General features: G+C 48.9%; 1 protein-coding gene across 1 annotated transcript in view; it reads right to left on the reverse strand.

Moving 5' to 3' along the window:
• LOC131207597 (uncharacterized) overlaps positions 1-23,991 on the reverse strand; it is a 76,206-nt gene that overhangs the window by 26,343 nt on the left and 25,872 nt on the right. The window contains exons 4-11 of the mRNA XM_058200218.1: positions 23,163-23,382; positions 22,958-23,097; positions 22,744-22,871; positions 20,673-21,102; positions 20,469-20,596; positions 20,171-20,386; positions 19,933-20,083; positions 19,789-19,864 (exon numbers count right to left, since the gene is read on the reverse strand). Coding sequence (XP_058056201.1) covers positions 19,789-19,864; positions 19,933-20,083; positions 20,171-20,386; positions 20,469-20,596; positions 20,673-21,102; positions 22,744-22,871; positions 22,958-23,097; positions 23,163-23,382 — 1,489 coding nt within the window. The remainder of the gene's footprint in view (positions 1-19,788; positions 19,865-19,932; positions 20,084-20,170; positions 20,387-20,468; positions 20,597-20,672; positions 21,103-22,743; positions 22,872-22,957; positions 23,098-23,162; positions 23,383-23,991) is intronic.

Consider the following 23,991-nt stretch of genomic DNA (forward strand, 5'->3'; position numbering starts at 1 on the left):
CCAGAAGGTTCTAACCGCAGCGACGCCACCAGCGATTGGACGGGACGGGGCAGCAAAAGGCGGTAGCAACGTGCTCGCTTTCGATTCAACCACCGTTTCACATAACACCAAGGTGGACGCCACAAAGCAGTTTGGAAACGATGCCACGAACTACGATTGGCATTTAATTTGCGAACGAAATTTTTTCTCGCTCTTTGCACGACAATAAAGTGGACTCGTTCGCCGCCATTCGTGTGGTAACGACGGCGGCCACATTGGTTTCGTAGCATTAATGTAAGAGAAGTGAACAATAAATTACAAAAGATACACGAAATGTAATTAAAACTTTAATAGAAAGCCATGTGATAAAAGACTAGAAAACGTTATAACAGAAAAAAAAACAGAGAAAATAAGAACGCTATCCGCGCATTGAAACTATCGATAAAGTGAAACATAACATAGTAAAAATAAAGGTGAAAAGTAAAGACGTTTCCAAAGAAATAAGTGAAACAAAAATACATCGTGTTAATCTTTGAATATGAATCAGCAAAAGAACCTGAACAAATAAAGAAAATAAGAATAAGAGAACAACGGACTTTCAATAACCAAAGAAAATTTTAAATAAAAGAAAAAGAACTTACAAAGAACACATAAAAATGCAAATTCATACAATCTTTAAAACTTTTATAAAATAGTTACAGAAGTAACTGACCATTCGACGACGAAGAAAGAAACTGAAACCAAGCTACATAAAGCAGCAAGTAACAGTCCAGCGTACGGATCATGGGGAGTTTTGCTGTAAGAAACATATTTTGTGCAACAACATTTCCTCACCATCCAGCAGTAGCAGCAGCAGCCATGACCAACGCAATTACCGCCCACCACCACCCCGCATCCGCCTGCAACACGGTGATGCTGACTGCATTGCCAACATTGACCCGGACGCCGCCGTCGCCACGAGAATGGAGCGCGCAATCGACTTACAAATGTTTGCAGCGCGTACTCAAGAAGTATTTATTCTTCCATACACCGAAACCGATCGCAGTCAACAATGCGAGCCCTCCTACACCACCTCGCCACCGGCATCACCAACGGCACACAGGACTCCCTCTCCCTTCGTTCGATCCAAGTGAAGCTTGCTGCAAAAAGTCCAGCAAAGGGCACGTTCTGGGAGAGAGAGAAAAGCATAGCGAAAGAAAGCATCCTTTCAAGGACACTCGACGATGCGAGCGAGAAAGATATATAGACGTGGAGAGGGAGAGAGAGTGAGTGAGTGCTTTTAGTAGTCGCGTTGCGCACTTATTGCAGCGGAACGGGCAACTGCAGAGAAGCCTATGTACGTCGTGAGCCATTCAGCGGCCGAAAGCTTGACGCTTCCGCCAACACCACACGGCATTCGACGGCGGAAGCATCGCGCATCTCGAGACCGGATGATGTTCTCTCTTCAATTGGTTGCTTGGCCGTTCCCCACACACGGACAGCCATGAGGATTGGGATACGTAATAACGAAAGACGAAAGAACGAAAGATAGATTGTGATCTGCATTAGATCGTGATTGGGGATGGAAAGCGGATTCATTTGCAGAGTCCTAAACAGGAATAAATCATAGGTCAAGGGGTCCGGGACAACGATCAACTTGTACTGCAAAACCAGATCGATTCGACAAAAAGACAATGTTGTGTTTCTGATGAGACCAGAAAGGTGTGGTGTATCACAAGCTCCTAAAACTTGGTGAAACCGTTAATTCCGATCGCTACTGATAATAAATGATGAATTTAAACCATGTATTGATCGAAAGACTACCAGAATAGACCAGAACACACAGTACGGATCTACGTGGAAGTCAAAATTGGATGACTATTCGATGGTGATGACTTTCCACGTTTAGACCAGGTATATGTTACTATGTCATTTTGTTTGTTTTTTTTATCCACCATATCCTTCATTGTTCATGGTGGTGATCCTTTATCAGTTTTAAGTAATTCCACCAATCTTTTTTAGATGTTAATCTCGTTCAGTCCAGTTATTGCGATCTGGACGCTTGTTATTGTAAATTCGTAGTTGAGCTGTAGTTTGTATGTATTCTCCATATCAACTGCGCATGGCTAGCACGTTCAACAGACATACCATCTGACAGACTGACAGACAGACCTCAACTTTCAGACCAGACCAAGGCTGAATAACATACTCCAAGTAATCGTAGCATTCAAACTAACAGAGTACCCATACAAATATTCCGTGGATTCACGCCGAACATACTTGGGGAACGCGTTTCAAATGCTGTCAGGACTTATGGCTGCCAGGTATTCCGTCTTGTTTTCGTCCTAACTTCGAGTCACTTCATGTGTCTTGTGTTGATTTCCGCTAGCGCAATACTTTCAACCGTCAGGGTATGTACTGCCGGCCGAAGCAAAGCAGTGACGGAAGCACGGGAAGGCGCCTACTGCACCGCAACACGCTTTCGACTCGCTCGCTGACTGACGAGGAGCCTGGCCTCTGTGACGGGAGATTGTCGGAATCTTTTTGCTAGCCCCTCTCCCCGGACCCCGGACGGAAGCACAATAGCCTCACCGCGCCGCGCTAACGACCGTGGGAATGTTGTCGTATGTAAAAGCGCTCAAAGGATCGGCCCGACCGACCGACCGTGTCGTTGTTCACGGTTCACGGTGTATATTGCACAAACTGCCTTTTCGTCCTTCGCTTAGTGGATGATGGCCAGCTTAACGGTGTATTAGTGTCGTCTCCTCATTTATATGCGTTCGACGCTGCCGGCCGGAGGGTCCTTCTTCTCGTGTATCTCGCTCCCTGTCGCCGTGTCCCTGTGTGTGTGTGTCAAGTGCTCCTACTCGTTTTCGCATCCCCATGTACTCTCGCGCTCGCTCTCGCGTGTTGTTTTAGTATTTAACCCCAAACGAGCGCACGGCGACTGATGTTTCTCAATTTTCCACTTGAAAAGGATACACATACACTCCACGGGGGGCGACCTTCTCTCTCAACTGCGGATGGGGCCTACAGGAGTGGCACCGGAAGTGCGGGTATACCTGCTCTTGAGGTAGGTGCTGTCAGACCCGCGAACCCGCAGTGGATTACTGTCGACGAGTAAAAAGGATGCTGGTATACACCCCGAAAAAAAAACAAGAAAGAAACTGAGGGAAAAACAGCTCCTTTCCGGCCCCGAGCCGGATTCGGTTCGGGTATCCTTCTGATCCTATCTCCACTACACACACAGCCCGTGCCGCGCTTCGACAACGGAAATGATTTGAAAACGATCTTGCCTGCGGTTGACTTTTATGGGCTCCACACAGTACACAACAACAACAATGGCAACACAGCAAGTGGTGGTGTTCGGTCCTCTCCCCAACACAACGACGACCGCGCTCACTCTCATTCGCTCGGGGTCTCTCTTTCGCGCCACTGTACAGTTCCGTCCCAGCAGCCCACCATGTGGAGAAGGAGTCCTTCGCGCGAGCTGGAAAAGGATAATGTCGATGTCGTTCCGCGGCGCTGTTCGCCATAAAAACGCCCGAGACCACACACTCCAAAAGGTTTATGGGTGTTTGTATAGGGAAAATGAGTTCGCCCGGTTTCGGCCCAGGTTTGTGTGTGTTGGGCCGTGTCGGCAACCGGAACCCCCCCTCTCGACCGGAAGGGAAGACGCCCACGACGACGACGACGACCAGCGGTGCCTGGCGCGTTGATTGAGTTGAAAGGTGTCAAGTACTTGGCCGCCACCACCACCGCCGTACTCGGGACCTCACTTTAAATATTTTCTTTACCTCTTCATCGCATTCCTGGCCCAGTCTTATATTGACATTCCACATATTTTTCGCCAAGTTCCACACCACAGTCCGCCACCCACCCGCCCGGCATCGCTTCCGGTTCGTCCGGAGGGACGAGATTTACCGCCGGAGTAGGCGAGATAGTAACGAAACAAGGCAGGGCAGGGAAAAAAAGAACCTCACCACGAAAAGAGCAAGGGAGGGGACCTGGCCCACCCCCCGGAAAAACCCGGAAACGGGTCGTGAAAATGTGGCAACACAAATTCCCGGGTGGAAGATTTATTTAATGGTCTTTTAAGTTAGTGACACAAAGACATCCGTGACGTTCCCTGCCGGGCGCTCTAACGTGCCTCCCAAAGTGAAGGACAGATTTTGCACCGGGTGTGTTCTCTCTCTCTCTCTGTTGCTCTTACGCTGCTCGTCTAGGCGCTAGCCTTGGTCTCTGTTTGTCTGCCACACCTGTGACAACGCAGACAGCCATATTTTGCCGCGGACCGAAACCAGTTCCGTTTCGGTCGCGTTGAACAACGACGACGACAGGCCACCATGGTCGATTGTTTTCGTGTTGAAAGACGAACCAAACTATGTAGGCAATTTCATCGTACAGCTATTTTTCCCGACGGGTTTTCCGCAATGGCCTAGGCTCATTAGAAGTGCCAGAAGTTACACAGTAAATCGGGGGTTTTACACTATACTGGAAATATGCCTTCAGAGAATGATGTTTTCTTATCGATATTTTATATTTCGATGGTTCGCAATCGTTCGTCAAGCTAGTCGCCATTGTAATAAAATTCGCATGCAAACGCCTGAAGTTATGCAGCAAGCAGCACATTATACGGAATATTACCTAGCATGTTCTCTTATTGTGTTTGCTTTTTAAAGTAAAATAAAAAAGCTTGTTTTCGAACGCACGAATAAAAGTGGATCGACAAATTTAACACGAAACAAAGAAAAAGGTTCACATTATCCTAAGGAACAAAAATTGTTCTTGTCATCACCAGGTCTTGTCGTAGTGAAAATGTTCCTCCACAACGTGTGGGATAAAAAAATCATATAACACGCCGATGGTGGGCTTAAATCCACATGCAACACGTTGTTGCATTCACTCCTCCGCAGCTCGATTCAATTCAATATAACCTAACACTGTAAGTAAGCCCTCGCCATAATCCGTAGCCATCGCTCTTAGACGACGGTTGCCCTTTTCACCGCTCTATGCCCTGCTATGTGCTGATCTCTCGCCGGGGCCATCAACCTGGCCTGCAATTGCACTTTGCGCACATCGATAGCGGCACTTCGGCCTTTTTAAGGGCACCACCCCGTGACACTCAACACATCGCTGCTTTGACCGACGGCCAGTTATAGTTCAACGGAAATTAGTACTACATTCCACTGCTCTCCTCTCAAAGGTCGCCTCTCTCAACCCGTCGCGAACCGCACAGGAACGTGGCAGCAACCCCACCGGCGACGGAAATATGGTTCCCGTGTCAAGCATTAAACGGAGGCTAATTGGAATATTCACACAAAATGGAACGATTATTTCAGCACCTTTGCTCCCCCTCGCTCGTGTGCCCCGTGTCCTGCCGCCTGTTCCTGGGTGGCCCCCAAAACGAGAGAGAGAACGAGAGAGTGTAAGGCAATGTATGGTTCACGCGCCATTCGATCCGTAGTTGCGAGAGGGCCAACGGTGGCGGTCGATGGCAATTTTCTACTCTTCTGAAAATCTGTTGCTGCCATGTGGAAATATTTATTATTATTCAGTTTTTCGCTTTCATTTTCGCTATCTCACTCGCACCGCTCAAGAGTCAAAATTTGTCCAAACATTCAATTACGTGCTTCGATGGCGTGTTGCTGAGAGAGCGGCGCCATGTTTGAGTGCGAGTTGCATTGCAGTTGGCAAATGAAAACGAAGTTTGCCTTTGGCGTTTACACCACCACCCACCGGACGCCGCTCTCTCTCTTTCTCTCTGTGGATGGCGACAACGAAATGCGCCAACATTTGTGCTATGCGAAGCACTTGGGAGCATGTTGACTAATTATTAGCTTAGCGTTTTATGGTGGAGAACTCTCGTCTTTTTCTGACTGCCGCCGCTTCGGGGCCGGATGAGTTTTCATCATTCTCCGGGCAAGTAGTCCGAATTTACGGTTGTTGATGGAGCCGACTGAAGCACAGGCCATTAGCGAAGTGCTATGAACTGGGTGGGTGTTTTTGGGGTTTCCAACGATTCGAGGACCCCTCGATGGGGAGCTTTGAAATGGAATAATCAAAGCAGTAACGATTGATTCCCCTGAAATGTTTGCCTTTTTGTGCAAACGTTGTCAAAAGAAACTAAAATTAAAATTCTGTTGCAAACCGATGAAAGGCAGATGATTGCCCGCCGTCTTTTTTGAATGCACAAATTTCAACCAACAACGCGATTGGAAAGACACCGCCGTACAGTACTCTTACGGAGAAAATGCATCACTGAGGATGCCATGTTTATTGCATTTCAAAGTCCTATGAATATTACAGTTTTATTAAATTTTGTATGTGGAATAAATTTTCTGCTGCCAAAAAGGTTGGAAATGTAGCAGACGACTTTCGGCGAGCGACTATCGCAAACAAGAGTTTGTAACTGATGAGCAAACCAAACAAAGAAATGGTGCTCCAAATCGTCGATTGACAGTCCGAGATCTTACAGACCTTGTTGGAATATCGAGAGAATCAGTGGTATCCATTTTGAGTGACCGTTTGGCCCTCAGAAAAGTGAAATGCTCAGACAGCGCAAAAATGCAAATTCACAAAGATTGTGCTGATAACTATTACAATGTTGGTTCTAAGCGAAGCAGAAACGCTTCTGACGGCAAAATCCATCACTAACTTGGGGGTTTCTTGATAAGTTTATCTCCATCGCATAAGATGTATGCAATTGACTGAAGTTCATCAACGAGACCAAGTGTAGGAAATATTCCGTCACGGTCTTATTGAATATTATTATTATCCTTTTCTTTGTACGCACAAGAATTTCTCGTTCCCTTTCGTGGGGTCAGGGATATCGCTTCAAAGTAGATCCCGCGTTCACACAATTGCTCCTAAAACTGTTCACATGAAATTCAATTATTCGCAACATGCTCGCATGGAACAATGTAAGGACAATATCTTTTAATGGCCCCCGATCCCACAGTCTCCTTCTCGTTGCCCGCCCTTCCGCGCCACACACCAAACAATTAACCTGGGCCGTTTTCGGTTTTCTTGCCGCTCAAAGTTGCGAGCCGCCAACAGAATGTGTCTCTAGGGACCAATTGCTTCCCCATTGCCGAGACCAAGGAAACTTTAGCGAACCGAATAAACAAAAAAACGGACAAAAACCATTATGCTTTGCACCCCCGGGTGGGCCCGGGAGGAGTGCAGTGCTCGTCGTGGCAAACATTTATAGTTCGGCCGGCTCGGGAAGCCCGATCCAAAACTTTCCACCATTTTCCACCGGGGAACTGGCCGCGGTAAGTGACGGCACTTACACACACCGTGAATCGGAGAAAAAATGCCGACGCGCAGCAGAAAGATAACTCAAGAGGGAACCGAACCGAAGGCGGACAATGTTTCAATTTACTCAAGAACACCACATAATGTACTACCGTACGCCGTCGTGCGCTGCGCTTTTTTCCTACTTTGGCAGCTTGCGGAAAATTCTTCTCGCCAATAACGAAGTTTTTCTTGCCCGTCTGCTGAGGGATCCATTACTTTCCTATGTCGTCGCCGTCATCAGTTGCTGCCGCGGCAAGATATGGCGCTAGTTACGCGAGCGCCCATCCACCCGAGCAAGGAGCGGAAAAATTGCCCACAAACTACCTCACCGAAAGCCAGCGTCGTGTGTCAGTGCCTGTGTTCACACGGTTCCTTAAAATGGATTCGAGCAAATTTGTTACATCGTCACCTTCTTCCGGGAGTGTGGTGGACCATTCTCGACTCGAGATAGCTCACGCTACTTTTTCTTGTTCTCATCTCTGCCGAAACGTCGTTCACAAGTTTTCACTTCACATACCCACAAATGGGTAGTAGTAGTGGCTACGTGAATCTGGATAAGGAATTAGAAAGGATCTTCCCCGAGCACGAAGGTGAAAAATCAATTTCGACAAGAACGACCACCACGCGCTTCGAAATGGGATTTCGGAACGATAGAGAGGGCAGCAAAAAATGTGGATTACCCAAAAGGAACTACTCCTCCCCAGGATACTAGGCAAGGACGAGAAGGCGCACTGAGAAGGTGGAACGAGCACAGCCCTCGCCGTACGCCACTAAAGGACCGTCGATTGATCACTTTTCGTGTATCGGTGCAAGATGTTGTTTCTGTGCCCAACAATTGTCCCCGTGTCCTCGACGACAGAAGGTTACGTTCCCTAGCCGATAACGGGACAAAGACAGCAAAAGCTGCCTGACCAAACTATTCTCGTGTCCACAGCATCATCATCATCATCGTCACCATCGACTCCTGATCCACTCCAGAAGCCCCCCGATATCGATGACCCGGCGTCACGAAGAGGCGATCGGAAGAAGGAGCCGCCCGGAAAGCAGCCCGGAGAGAGAGGAAATGCCATTGCGCCCCCTAATTGAATTGACGACGATTGTTTCCCGTTGGTGGTGGTCTGTCCGGGTGGAGGGGGGCTAAGCTTGTCCGTCCGGTGGCTGGCTACTTAGTGTTGGGTCGTTGGTTGGTCTTTGAGCTTATCACCTAAAGCCTCCGGACGAGGCTTCCTCCAACTCTGCAACTCTTTCTCGCTTCCGTCCCTCACAGCAGCATATGCTGAAGGTATGTGGTGGTGGTGATGGTGTTGGGCTCGCCCCCACCCGGTCAGCTCATGGTGCTGGTGTTTGCAGAAGGATAAAGTAGCACCAAACATGCCCGATAACGAAACGACACGGTTAGGCGAGTAGGTGGAGAGACCCGAGTAGGTTGCTGCCTCATGTGGGACGACACACGGCCGGCGGACGAGCCAGCACCATCGAATGCCCGGAGGTGGAACAAAAGAAGGATCTCTCGTCGAAGAAGCGACATAATAGCAACCCTCGAACGCCCGGACACGGAAGAGCTCTAGCTCCAGTTGAGTGTGAGCGAAGCGAAAGGCGGTACGACCGTGGCCATTGGGTGAATCCAGAAGTTGTTGGAGAGTTGTTTTGCTCAAGATGAGATTAATGGACTAAGTTGACAGGACTTCAGGATTTCTTCATCGTGGCACAGACTTCAATGAAGTTGTCTGAGCTTAGGTGAGGTCATTGTCTGGGCTTAGAACTTCGCTCAGTTCAGTACCTTAGACCTTTACTAATCTGTAATCATAGAAGAACTGGAAATTTATCTGATAATTGAATTAGATATGCAGGACAAATGCTGATTCTTGTCGTCCACTTGGGAACAGCGTTGACTAGTCCCTACAAGTCCCTTTATCTGACCTGTACACCGAACTCAGTTGAGTTATAGTTGGAGTCACCACAGCTAATGAGCTACGTCTCTGGTTCCATGGAGCCACACCGGTTTCAATGGAGTACATATAACAGTATGTTCCAAAAACGGACTCCTCCATATTCCCTCTCTAGAAGCTGCAGTGTAGACCTCTGGTCTTGGGAGTCTTGGCAACATTCTACAAAACAAGTAGCGTCTTCGAGCCCTCCGATCGACCAAGTCGTCAATGGACCAGATCTTTCGAAGCAACCTAATGCACGTGCCCGAAATGAGCAGTGGACGATGGGCGGCGGTGTGGCCACAGATGGCGATGTTGGAATGTTGCTCTGCCGTGTGGCCAGAGCGTGAACAACGTCGTGGCGCCGACCCTTCACATCGCACGTTTAGTCTTTCACTTGATTGGAGGAACACACGCCCCCAGACACACACATTTTGCCAGTTTCTTCCCCGTTCGAGAAGAAGGTCGACTTGGCCGGCCCTTTCTCTCTCGCTCTCTCTCGTTCCCTGTGTGGTCAAATTGAGTTAAATGTTTCAGTTCATAAGCCAGTCGCATTATGTCGGATCAAATCAAGCGCAAATGACTCCCCAAGCTCTCTCTGTCTTGCTCACACCATCTCGCTGCTCTCGCTCGAACTCTCCGTGGCCACGCGCTATTGGCACTCTCTCTACTCTATTTAATCCAGGTTTTCGATCAATACTTTCCACCGCACGTGGGGCAGAGCATGGTATCCTTTTACGGTCGGTTCACCACTACCCGCCGACCCGGGTTGGATGGTCGGTCGGTGGGAACTGATTGGATCGATGAGTGTCCGTGTGTGTGTGCGTGAGGGTGAGCATCCGCTTTCCTTGCTCGTGTTGTATTTCAAAAGATAAGCTATAAAGCCATCACCTCTGCACATCACGACACACTTTATCGTATATCTGGGGTCGTCTCGCGTATGAGTGTCGGGTCGCCAGGTCCTCTTCCTCCTCCTCAACACCGATGGCAGAGAGAGGTCCGAGGTTCGCTTCTGCAGCAGCAGCAGAGACACCCCCGCCGGGCAGCAGGACACATTTCAGCAAATTGACTACATACCGTTTTGCACATCGGGCCCCGGTTGGTCGGGTTGTTGCCGGTGGCCGATTGGAAAACAAATTGCCGACGGCCACAGCAGCAGCAGCAGCAGCAGCAGCCACGGCAAATATGATTATTCATGCAGATCGACAATCTGCCATGGAAAAGCAATCAATTTTAAGAGCGTTTTTATGCGGGCAAGCGGGCCAGGGCGGGATGCTGCTGCTACCAACGTTCCTTCCGCTTCCGGTGGCGGGTACTTGTTGGGGTCAGGAAAAAAAAACAACGAGTGAGGAAGGGTGACGCGGATAAACAAGATGTTATGGTAATAGGAATTTGCATGGTCAATCGGGGATTTCGGAATGTATCACACAAAATTTGCGCAACGCATTTTGACGAGCCGATGGGGTGACCCGGATGCCAGACCGGAACTCTGCGGAATGTTTATGTATCGAATCATTGCACTCGACTTCCGGCCGGCATAGGCCCGCGGCGGCAGCACTTCACAAGCGGTTCGCTTGGTGATGGGCTTCGTGTTCGAAATCAGATCTCTATCGAAAGTCGTACAATTATCAGAAGTAAAATTTGTAGCTTTTTCGTACTGACAGCGATGCGGCAGCCCTTTGAAGGCTGAAAATATGTTATTGGCTTGTTTCTTTTTTCAGTCACTCAAAACGAGTTACGAGAGGATTCACGGGCGTCCGTGTTTCGACTGTTCCATACGAGCTAGGGCCTTTGTAGTTTTCGTTCGTTTTTATAGGTCGGCCCTAACCCGAGCTAACAATTCGAAAGTCCTCACGGAACGCCTATGATCCTGACGGGTCGCTGCTTCATGTCAGACAACAGCGGTCATTGATCGTTTTTTTCTGGTCCTTCAGTAACTCTATCCGTCCATCAGCATCGACCAAGATACCGATATCACGATGCAGCCTGAAGTGTAGAGGCTATCGAACGGGATTTCCAATCAACAACCGTGGGCGTATCGTGTGATGAGTACTGCGTTAATCGATAATCCGTGATTCTTGCAGATGGCAACATATTTTTTCTTAAATATTTTACTATTGGTTTTTTGGTTTAAAAAAATTAATCTTGTTTATGTCGTTTTTCGTGCGTCTCTGGGCAACGCATTAAAAGGACCGTTTTTGAAGAGAAACGAGTCCACAAGTCCGAGTCCAGTCTACTGAACTTGATGAAACTTCGACGCACTTAGCAGTTGACTTCATAGTTCATAGTTCATTTTACTGTTCTCTAATGAGAAATCCTGTGCTCATTTTAGCGTTCTGGAAACATTTGAAAAAAATGGACAAATATTTGTTGAAAAGTTAAGGAATCATGTTACCGATGTAGTACTCGTATCTGCAATCCACCGTTCTGTCGATCACCACGACAACGTCAGCGATCCGCGGCTCACGTTGGTATGCTTGGAAAACCGAATTGGTTACACAAAACAAAAACTGTCCTCGCGCTTTCCCTGGGGTGTTCTGGCTTCGGATACAAAATTGCAAGATGAGGTGAAGCCAACCTACAAAGGACGCCTTTCAGCAGGAACTACAGCACGAATCGAAAAGTCTCTAGCATCCTTCTTCCTCCAGGGGGTTCCACAGCAATTATTTATATATCAACAAAACGCAACGCCATGGTGACAGAAAGCTGGGATATGCACGAAATCCATCATTCCTCTCCGAACAACAACAAAAAACAGACAGAATACGTATATTTGGTGCAGTTGGTCTCGTCTCACTGCTGAGCGTTTCAGGGTCGAAACTCCCAGTTTTGGGATGAAACAGTGACACCCTCGGATCTTGCTTCACACGGTCAGCAGCCCGGCTTAAAAATAACTCAACCCGGACGACATCCGCGACCTTTGGCGGGTCCAGTAGAATGCAAATGAAACGACTAAATCTCATTTCAGTGCACCGCGGCTCGGCTCGGCTGGGGCTCTGCTGGCTGGGCTGGGACCACTCAAGTCCCGATGGTCATCACCGGCCACCAACAGCATCGGGGCCATCGCGGAACGGGCTCACTAACGAACTTGCCAACGCGAACGGTGTTGTCGCTAGGCAACCATAAGCTCCGAGTGCCTGACGGACCGAACCATCATATCCAGTCACTCTCCACCTTGCAGCAGGATCAGCGCAGAGGCGCATCATCGCGAAAAAAGGTGACAGGCGGCCACGGTTACCTGGCAGAAAAACAAGGAATGAGGAGCACACCGTAATCCGTACGCCGGAAGATTTCAAGCATAATGTGTCAGCCAGCCAGCACCAGGCACTGTGCAATATTCCTGCCGATGCACTCCCGGTACTCGCTTAGCGCTTCAATATGGCGAGTGCTTCTCTACACGCAAGTGATTTTCTCAGGACGATTTTTAACACAAACAACCCAGGCGAGCAATGGGAATCGCGAAGTGAAGCCAAAGTGGTTTCCACATCGAACACGTGTAGCAGCCACGTCGTAACCACCTTGTCATCCCACCAAAGGACGACAAGAGTATAGAAAAATGTATGGGCAGAGCAAAATGGATCAAAATGCAACAGGGGATTCGGAAGAATGTTTCGCGGAATACTCGCTCCTCCATCGCTGACTGAAGTGGGACACGTGCACAGAGAGTGCACCACGTGGAGAAGTGCGAAGAAAATCGATTTCCCAATCGATCGCGCGACGCAAAAGTCGTGCATCATCTCGCCGGAAGTTGCATTCCCCGAAGCAAGTGCCAAAAAAATCCCACAAAAAGGGCAGGCGCGTAAGGCCGCGACCGACATGCGAGATCCGAAATCCCGTGTAATGATGAGCAGCACCGGGCGCACCGGAACCCGGCGCTTTTGCTTGCCATTTCCGCGAACCCACTTCCGTTAGTTAAGCAAAAGGGCTTTGGCGTTTTTTATGCGACACATCAAACGTTTCCACGCGGCTGGTGGCAGCGGAGAACCGGGCCACGTTGTCAGGGTTTGCCCGCAAACATTGTCCGCCGTTCGCTTTTGATGGTGGAAATGTCTGGACGGCACAAAACACACTTGCTGATATCGCTTTTCCAAAGTCACGCATGGGACACAACAGGTAAAACCCGGATCAACGGGGCGTTGGTTACCTCTTGGAGCTGAGTAACAACATTCTTTTTCTGATTTGTTTCTGTGCTTTTAGATGGGTTTTTGCTCATTGCATGTGAGGAGTTTTAAATAAATGTCTCACTCATTCAGTTCGTATAAAGTTTTCAATATCTTATTTGGCTTTGGTCACGTGGCCAGCAAATATCTGATGAAGATATCTTCATAACAAAGAACTTTTGAAAGAACAAGGTTTTATCGCAATATTTTGGATCTTCCGATTTGATATTTGGACCTCTGGATAGAGAAAGCACAATTTGAATAACACACCGCGGACTGTAACATTTAATTCTACAACTTTTAGTAAAATCAAAGACCCGTTGGACCCCCTTGTTTTATTTTCCATTTTCTGGAAATTCATTTCAAGCTGGATTCGTGCGGAGAAACTGTTGGCACGGGGCACACTTTCTACCAGGCGTGTAAGCAGATGATTACACCTATGTCGGGGCTGACTGTAAACACACGAAATGATGTTAAACATCTCGCAACCCACTCAACGCCTACATTCAACACCTTCCCACCACCCTGTTCTATTATGCAGCGGAACTATTAGCATGGTGACGATGGTGGTGTGCTGGACGATTTGAAAACTTTTCACCCCTCCGTCACGTCACGGGGAGAGTCGAGCGAGCTAAACCTTGAACCTCGGGAACATTTTTGAAGTTCCACAACTAATACGGGGAGCGGTGGCGGGGCGCACCATAGCTGCCACCTGCCGCCGTCTTGCAAGTGTTTTTTGACGCTTGAAGGAATGTGCCTGGGAAGGTGTACCACACTATGTGCAACCATTGCCAGCCACAACCGTAACACCCGCACTCGGCGGCGGCGGCACAGGAATTTGGACATAGTTTAGTTTCATTGCTAAGGACTTTTTTCTCCCTCGATCTCTCCCATAAGCAGGCGATAGGGAAGGAATTTCAACAAACGCTAAAAGGACCTCCATTATCACATTCCGAAGTGCGAGAAGCGCTTTGTAGAAGTGGTCAGAGAGATCTTTCGCGTGGGATTCTAAGGGTCACAAAATGAAGGAGTTGTTGAACGAAAAAAGGTGTGTTTTGGTACTTTCGACGTACCCCAAACGGTGCCCCGTTACTGCGTACATTGCCTAACGGTCGTGAAATACGTTGAAAAATAGAATTGAACAACTGTTAGTTCAAAGTGTCATATTTTAGTCTATTAAGTCTTTTCCACAATATCTTAATCCTCGTCAATCGGCAAAATGCTCTGCCGAAGAATTGTTGAAAGGTTGATGAAGTCCCAAATACAAATACTACGAAGTCCCAAATACAATAATACAAATAAAAAGTACTAGCGAATAGATGAAGGTCACTAGGTCCGGGAACATTCAATCCACCAAGTACAACGCCCCACAGTTCAAGCTCAAACCCAACGGCAACATTCAAATTAGGGCACGGATTCACGGCATTAGTCAATAGGTGATTCAATCTTAATCTCAAATAAATTTCAAGCTCGTAAGTTCTCGCAACCCGCGAACCGGGCCCTCGTTGAGCGGATGATGCCGTAATCAAATAGTCCAACGCAGATCGGATTTAACGCTCCCGATTTCACGGGCTTCCATTACGCTAGGGGTGGCAGGCATGAAGGCGCTCACGGCATTCATTCGGACGGTTGTTGTATCGCTAATAAGTGAAAAACACTCGGCAACACTGCGGCAACCAACTTCCCGGGGCCGGTGGTGCAAATGGCCGCAGCTCGCTGTGCTGATTCATTTGATTGTACGTCGTTAACGCCGGTGCTTACGACGTGGCATCCGAATCCGAAGGGAGGTGGTGGTGCGTTGCTTTCCCATTCCGGGATGGTCCTTCCTCATCCTTACCACTGCCACCCTCGAAATGTGGGAATGTTGCTCGCCCCCTTGCGGCGCTGGCAGTAGCGAACACGTAAATCCAATCCCTGGCCTCGCCCTTTCAGGGAGTAGTGAAGTATTTTGATAAAATCGACGTTAATACGAAACTCCCACAACACACGCCCTGCTCTGTGTGCTGTGTGTAATCAAATCCAATAAAATACACCAAAGCGCTCATAATCACTTGCCCTCTCTGTGTGGCTGTGGTAGTGGTTCCCCGCGGTGCGCTACACGCCGGAACAGGATCTTCTGTGCGAGGGTGAATCCGTCGTGGCCGGAAGATTGAGATACAATCCGCAAAACGTACAATCACACGAACCTTTCCCAGCGCGCAGTGGCGACGTCATTTCCACTCCAAGTGGGAAAATGAAAGAGGATCCGAAACGGTAACGTGGGCCAAAAGATACACAGGACTCCACACATTTCATTAGCTACACCCGCGGGCGCGTGTTGATGTTGGTGCCAAACTTTTGAGCTCGGTGGTCCCGGGCGTATAGTGGCAAAAATCAATGTTAATTTCATTGCCACCGGTCGTCGTCGGTGGAGTGTGACTTCGGTTTCCAGTTACAGCCACAACCTTTTTGCCAACCACCGGCCGGGCACAAGACTAATGGTCAGTTCTCACACTATCCCCCTGCTAATCTATTCGTAAAATTAACTGCGAAATTAACGCGAAATCGTGCAAAAAAGCATTGACTCACGGGCTGACGGATCAGTTGCTTACTAATCGGCTGCACACCACACCAACAAAAACTAGAATCCGAATTAGAGTGGTCTGATCCCAGCCGTTGATTTGTGTATGCTGGCGCTGCTAATATTAAGTTAGAGAAATAATTTTCAAATTAAGACACCACCGCTTTCAACGTCTTTAGAAAAAGAGGCCACAAAGAGTGCTTACACCGATTGGCTGGAGCCCTGGCCTGGCTTTATTCTCTTATACATTTCCTCTAAAAATATAAACAAGAGATTTAAGTAACGTACTGTGCTGTATTGTATAAAAATCCCCAAAAAGGAACGAGAAAGACCTTCCCAAGAGCGGCACCATCTTCGCCTTCGACGAGCTAACAAATTCAGCCATTCTCTCAGAACCTGCGGCGACTGAGGCAATTCAGGAGTCCATTCCATTGGCAATGTTATGGCCGTGAATCGCGTGTCTCGGAGTCTTCTTTGGGACGGCAGCCGCGAGACACATTACGAAGGTAAATTTAACAAGACTTTCGTCCAACCAAACCAACACCACCAACAGCTGTCCGTTTTGCCCTACCCAACAACTTCCTGACCCCTGTGGCTAGGAGCTCTCTCGCTTGGCTGCCATATTTTTGTTTAAACGATCCTGTTTTCCCACCCACGCGTCGTGTTGGAGTGTCGATTTTGCCGGGCTTAAACGAAGGCAATAGATAACGCGCACACACCGAAATATTCCAACAGACAACAGGCGTTACAAGGTGTAGATGAAAAAGGAACAGGAACGCGGCGTCGGCCCATCCTTCGTCACCTAGTCGTTGGTCTTTTCATGCGAACGTACAACTTCATTTCCCTCGGCTCGGTGATTTCGGAACTACACAGAAGTGACTGCCACGGAACCGCACACAGAGCGCGCGTACCGGAAAAAGGACATTCAAAAGGACGCCACGGCGGCAGCCACTTGTGCTAAATACCTTCCTCTCTCTCACTCTCTCTCTCTCTTATTCTCTGTTTCTCTCTCCCTCTTTCTCTCTCTCTCTCCCCCTGTGTTGTTGTTGTTGAAGGGGAATTTATTGGTCACGAGTAATATACCGAAAGAAGCTCAAGCGAAACCCCTCGTAACTAACTTCTTTCGCCCTACGGCCAACGGCGCCAACGCCATTACTGTTGCCGCTTCGGTGGCGGTTACCAAAAGCAACAAATTATTCACTAAACATCCCCCGCGTGAATATTACCTTTTTAACACATTCTCGGCTCGCGCTGTTGGCCCATCGCCAGGATTGCGTCGTTCGTGTGTGTGGGATGAAATATTTATACTTTCCCCATGGCCACACGACGACGGCACATCAAAAGAAAACGGTCCAACGGTCCTGGTGGTCCTGCGCAGCCACCCACACTGAATGGTACATCGTTTCGCTGAAGCTTACAAAAAAGAACCCAATTCCTTCAATCGCATAATGCGATTACTATCAAGTCCTGTCGTTGTCGAGGGCTGTGGCGCTGCCAGCGGCAACCGCTCGAGAGCGATATGCTCACCGCCAACGCACGTCAATGCGCACACATAAATCGACGTCCCATTACGGTATTTGTCAAATGCGGACGGCCAAAGGCCCCCACACAATTTGCTACCAAATCAATCTGCCAAATCGCCACCTTTTCCCGTCACTCTGGGGAGCAAACACGCGCCGCCATAAAAAGAGCAAGCATATTTCCCAGTTCGTGAGCATGAAGAAAAGCTCGAGCAGCGCAGCCCGCCTTCACAACACGGAAAATCTCGGCGACCGCCGCCCCCGTTTCACACGACTCGAGAGGTGTTAACGAACGTTTTGCGATGAATTATAAACTTTTCGCTCCCACCCACTGTGGCACGCGTCCTGGAACCGGTGTGGGGACCCCCCCTGGGACCACACAGCAGAGCAGAGCGCGCGCGCAGGGCACAGGAATAACATCGCAATCTACACAAATTAGTTGATGTTTTCCATTCTGAGAAAACGCTCCAGTAATCGATCCTTCGTCCAGTTGGTTCCGCACTGCCACGGGCGGGCTGGCGGACAGACAAGCGGAAGGAACGGATGGTGGGGACCCCCAAACTACAGCCGACCGCACGGCATCAGGCAACATAAGGTTGGAAATCCGAAAAGTTATACGCCTGGTAAGTTGCTCACACTGCCTCGATTCCGGTCCGGTGCTCACCAACCCCCAATTGCTGTGCTGGTAGTGGTTGTGTATGTGTGTGTGCGAAGGTAGCACGACGCCACTCTGTGTGTGTGTGTGTGTATTGGCGCATTGTTTGTTTAACTCAAGAAAACCATGAAACGATAGCACCCCAAGGGTGCCTCACGCAACAAACACACACAAACACCAATGGAGCGTTGCAGGTATTCGAGCGCATTTCACAGGATATAAGGATACTAGCGCGCCTCTCCCCTGGCCATTCTTCGGCGAACCGGAACCACCCGGAGCGAGCGGTTCCGCCGTAGGAGAAAATGCGCTAAAGCTGCCCGTTTATCCGATTTCATGTTGTGGTTTTTCTTGCCAATTTATGGTAATTTGTACCCTCTTTGCTGAGTAATTTGCGCAGACTCTCACCGACGAAGCGTGCGGAACACGCACGGTGTGGGGGGGCGAGCGGTAAACGCTTTTCGGCTCACAGGCTCGTCTCGACGAGGACGAGTTGGTGGCACATCGGTCACCGCCACACCACACGACCCCGTCTCTGGCTCCGGAATACAACGCGCAGAGCGGAGCAGCAAGGTGTAATAAAACTTGTAGACACACATGCGCATTTCGAAGGTGTCCTTCGAAGGCACCCGAAATCTGCTACACACCGACCGAAGGATACATACTCGAATGGCACAGTCACAAGAACCGCGCGCGCGAGAGCGAGTCCGAGCGAGCGAACGAAATCCGAGCGGAACGGGGCACGGATTGTGGACGAAAACAAACAATACGCTTTCCGGCGGCGGGACGCGCTAACGCGCACGCTTGCACTTCAAGCGACAACCGCAACAACGACCCGAACGACGGGGCACGGATCCTCCGCGGTTCGGGACGGACCACCGGGACTTGACACGCGATTTATGTACTGCTGTGGGGCTACCGTGCCGGTGCAGAAGACGTGAACCGAGAATCCTGCCGGATCAACGGTGGTGTTCGTGAAGGATAGCAGCAGTGTTTCGTGTGTTCCTTGCGCAAAAATGTGGAACGAATGATTGAAGCGGTAGTGGCAACGGTGGCGCCCTCTAGCAAACTCAACCGATCTATCCGAGACACAAACCGCAAGGATAACCGCGTTAACAAAAATATTGCATGACGCGGATTGAACGCAACACTTTTGGCGAGCTTTAAGCAGAATACGGCGGTGGGTAATTTCCATTGATTTGGTGAATTGTTTCGCGACAGAAAGTTTTTCTGCATTGTTTTGCTGCTTTTCTGCGAAAGCTTCATCGGAAAACAATCAATCAGAAAGCAATTTGGCATTTATTCATGTTTTAAGCTATCAATAATGGTTGTGTTTTCTAAGGCAGCAACTACAATCGTGAGGTGATAAGATGTTGTTTCATTAAAAGGATGGTTTGCAATGTTTAAAAGTTTTTGCGAATGCAAATTATCAAATGAAGAAGTGTTTTTTTTTTTCTTTTGTATTATAGAGACTTTGAGCTGTTATTGCCTAACATTCGGCTCCTATAAAATCAAGAGGTGTGATTAAAAAATTGCGTAGTACGAACATTGACTTCGTGCCGATTGAACTGACAATCAATCGTTCAAATACACGGGGGTGGACAAATATCACTTCGTAAAAGTACGAAAAGGAATTATAAAATTTAAACTAACAAACAATCGATTCACATCTTAATCACTTCAATGCTAGGGGCTTGTGGTTACTTACATGCATCCCGCTTATCGTTGGTGACCTTCGGTGAACAATTCTTTTTATTTGGTATCGTACGCATCCCACCTTGAGACTGAAATGATAACAGTGGGTCACGTGTGAACTATCGAGCACCCCTTACCATTGCCGTTGGATACCTACATTTTTGATTGCCTTGTCCGATCGCTCACCGCTCGGCAGCCTTGCGATGGACACCTCCGGACTGTCTTCCGGCGGTGGGGGCTGGGCTACCCAGTTGTACTCGCGCTTCTCAATTGCCACCCCGAACCGATCGTATTCGGCCGACTGTTGCCTGTTGTTGCACCAAAAAACCGGACCGTTGATAGTCATTACCAAGTCCCAAATGGTTTCGCCAAATCAGGGAAACGGATGCGCTTACCTGAGGCTTTCGTAACAATCGAGGCACACAACCGCATAGTCACCGTTCTCGAGCAGTATTCCGTCGCACTTCCGGTTCGCCACGAACGGATACTCGCGAATCGGCAGTGCACGAACCCGTTTGCGATACGTCGTGATGCCACACAGGTGGCAGCAGTAGTCGTGAAAGTTGTACTCACGTTCGCTCGGTGGAGGAATATTGTTCTGCGCCTCGTACCTGGAAGGTCATAGGAAACCAGCATAAGACAACGCAAATTTGTGTTAAGTTAGGCGCACACTACACCCATGTGTTTACTTACTTGCGCCATTGATTCAGCAGCGAGTGATAGCAGAATGTACAAACAAGCGCCGAGCTGTCGCCGCGTAGTTGTTCCGCGTTTGGAGGTGATTTATGCTTCAACAGGAAGGGAAAGTAAGGCCGAGAACCCTGAGAAGAAAAAACAGCCAAAAGAATTCCAACATATTTGAGGTGATGTGTGTACTCCGCAAGGGTGAGCATTTACCTCCTTGTTGGCGTAGAGTAATCGGGCGAAGCTCAACTCCGAGTGCAGGCCGCAGATGAAGCAGTACACCGAGGTGCTCGGAACGGAGGAAGCCGGCGTCGACGGTGGTGTGCTGCCGACGCTGGACTGAGCCCGCACAACCATACCGCCACCGCTACCGCTGCCCGCACCGCTCGGCGATATCGAGGCCGAGTTCGGCGTTGGCGAAGGGATCACGTACTTCCGGTGCTCGAGCGGTACGCGCTGGGCGTCCATCGTCTCCCACTGGACGGTTAGCTTGTGGACGCAGTTCTTGCACGCCAGCACGCGGCTCTGGTCGGTGCTGCCTTTGAGGCAGGGGAAATGCATTGCATGCGAATTCATATGCTCGGCACTGGTGGACAGATACTCCATCGAGAGGGCAGGAAACGTATTCTTACAAATCGAACATCTGCAAAACAAAACAAATTGCGTTAATGCCTGCGACGCTGTAAAACTAAACACTAATGCAGCCAAAGAGAAGAAACACCCGAAAATTATCCAATATCAACAGCCACAACAGATGGCAATAAAAGGTGAGCACAATCATTCTTTCGGCGGTTCATTTGTTGCTAATCATCACCCTCGGCCCTTTGCCAATCGTGCACGCTCAACGCTAATCATCTCTCAGATTACCGGAACACCGATTCATTGGTCTCTCTGTTGAGCCGCTTTCAGTGCCGACTTTATCAATTTCCCTGGCAGCATCTTCTCATAGTTAAGGAAAAAGAATTCACCTCACCCTGTTAGCAATCGTTCGCTAATGCTGATAATTGCCGAGATTTCATATCTCAGCGCGGAGCACGTGGGCAAAGTTAGAACAACAAAACAACAACGCGTCGCCCATGTATGAGCGTGTTTTGCGGACCACAGGTGCTTTCAGTGATAATTTACAAGTACGTTACCTACTCGTTATCAGATCACACCATCGTCATCAGAAGTCCAGAGTGAACCACATTTTCGGTCGGGTTATCGAATCGAGATTAACAAACACTCACATTCCGCCACGGTATATCACTCGCAAGGCGTATTTATCACCGAACCTTCACCATGGTCCATGATTCTACTTTTTTCGCCCTCAGTCCGCCATATTTCTCACGTTCAAAGTGTTGCACAAGCAGCTGGAGCGTTGATGGCGCGAGAAATTATCGCGATAGCATGCAAAGACGCCAACCTATAAAGCTACGGCGTGTTCACATCGACTGCGCCCTTCTGTCCAACCGTCTCGCGGCGAAACCGGGCTAACGCTGTCCATCGCCGCCGAACGATGTTTACAGTTCGGATTTCCCACCCTGCGGCGACGCAAGCTACACATGCGGAACCATTTAGCGGAAACTCACGGAATCTCAATTTGGAGAAAACATACACACACTCTAGGCCGGTTGACCGGTGTTGATAAGGCAACAGGATGGGGCCGGGGAACAGCGGTCGCAGAACTGTATCGAAGCGACGGAAAACACGGGTGAGATGTGCGATGCGATTAGCTGAATGCGATAACGTTCGAGTTCCCTGTACAGGTAGGGGGTTTTAGAAGCGAAACCGTGAAACAAAGTTGGTGACCGATAAGGGCGGCCAACACGGTTGAGTGGCGCTGAGCTAAGCTGTAAGAAAGGTGGATTTATACGCTTGAGTCCTTGCCATTAAAAGAAATCGACAAACGGCTGGCTTTGGCTTCGACCCGCTGAAAAGACTTCCTAACAAAAGCTGTCGAGTAATCCGATCACTTCCCTCGCTGTCTGTCGTCCGATTCGCAATAGACGGTGGTTTTCCGTGTGTTATCGCTATGCCTGTTGTGTACTGTGCGCTCGTCTGTAGTAACACAGCATCCGTGGCCTACCTTCTCACACTTTTCTCAACCCTCACATGTTTCGGACGTGGACAGCGATCATAATCCTTATCATACTACGTCAGTGCGCAATGCAGCGTCACTTTGCCCTGCCTCTTATCAACCAAACGCACTAGTGTCTCTCTCGCGAAGTAGAAGCAGAACAGGTACATGAGGCATCCTCTGCACAGCTTGCCGGTGACGGAGTGAGGGGACTATGGTACTTACTGATGACCATGGCCATTTTCGACCGGCCCCTGAGCGTGAGGTGGTGTATTTGGTCGTGAATCTCTTCGGAAGCCCTTCTGGTCCCGCAGCGGCGGTCCTCCAGACAGGGCGGAGGCAAATTCATAAGGCTAAAACAAGAGCAAATATATAGTCCACGAAAGTTAGTTTCTGTATCGCACACCGCGGCGTGTGACGAAAACCTAGATCCACCTACCTTAAATCGAACAACCTCATTTATCACACTAGACGTCATTTTCGTTGGCGACGGATAACGTTCTTCCACATTGCTGATCGTGCCACCTTCCGCTCGGTGGGCATTTTTCTTATTGCACGTGGAACATATTTGCACCATTCCTGGGGAGTGAAAAGCACTGTTTAGTGAGGTGTTCAGATGTTTCTCTTAGAGAGAGCTCACTTACCTTGTGGACTTATTGGACTAGCATTGGTCGGTGCTTTCAGGGCTTTAATGAACGGAAAGTACGGTTCCCGCTCGGCGTTCGGGCAACAGTAGACTAAGCGTAGTTGCGAGGACGGCGTGTCGGCCCCGCACGTGTAGCACACGAACGTCGCCGACCGTTCCTGAGTGTTTTGGCGTTTGCGAATCTGGTACTTGCGCTGAGCCTCCGGCGTTGAACGAATCTAGTGGATAGATGTGAAACGGGAGCGTAAAATATTTATTCAATAGTGCGCATAAAATATGAGAAATAAAGAAATTATTTGGGGAACGGAAACATCGAAACCAAAGTTCCATTCGCGGGTTGTTGCCATGTTGTGGACCACGGAATTTGGCTGAATTTTCAAAACATAGACTACTAAAAAAAAGCACCCCTAAACATTATCAAATTGATACGATCGATGTACACCGCGTGGTGAGCCACTCTCTACGGGTTTCTGGGAACGAGAGTAAAAAAGTCATCGTCCCAATCTAATCTATTTCGACGACGACTGGGGTCCGATACCAACGATACTACCGTTCTGTGAAACTCTGTGACCATCTAATCCTTGCATTTCCAACGATTGCAACAAAACACGAAAAATCCGGTAAAACCGTTGGAGGACCAGTAGACGCGAACCAGGATGATATGCGAGGTGTCTCACACCTCACTCTCTGTGTTTTTCGATAATGGAGCTTGATTTACAATTTAATTACCTCCAATCAAGGCCGCCCGAAAAATCGAAAACAGAAAACTGAAGGCCACAAAAACCACGTCAGCATTGCAATCTGTCCACCAAAAGGCGATACCGGAA

This window comes from Anopheles bellator, chromosome 2, assembly GCF_943735745.2.
Source record: "Anopheles bellator chromosome 2, idAnoBellAS_SP24_06.2, whole genome shotgun sequence".
NCBI classification, from domain to species: Eukaryota; Metazoa; Arthropoda; class Insecta; order Diptera; family Culicidae; genus Anopheles; species Anopheles bellator.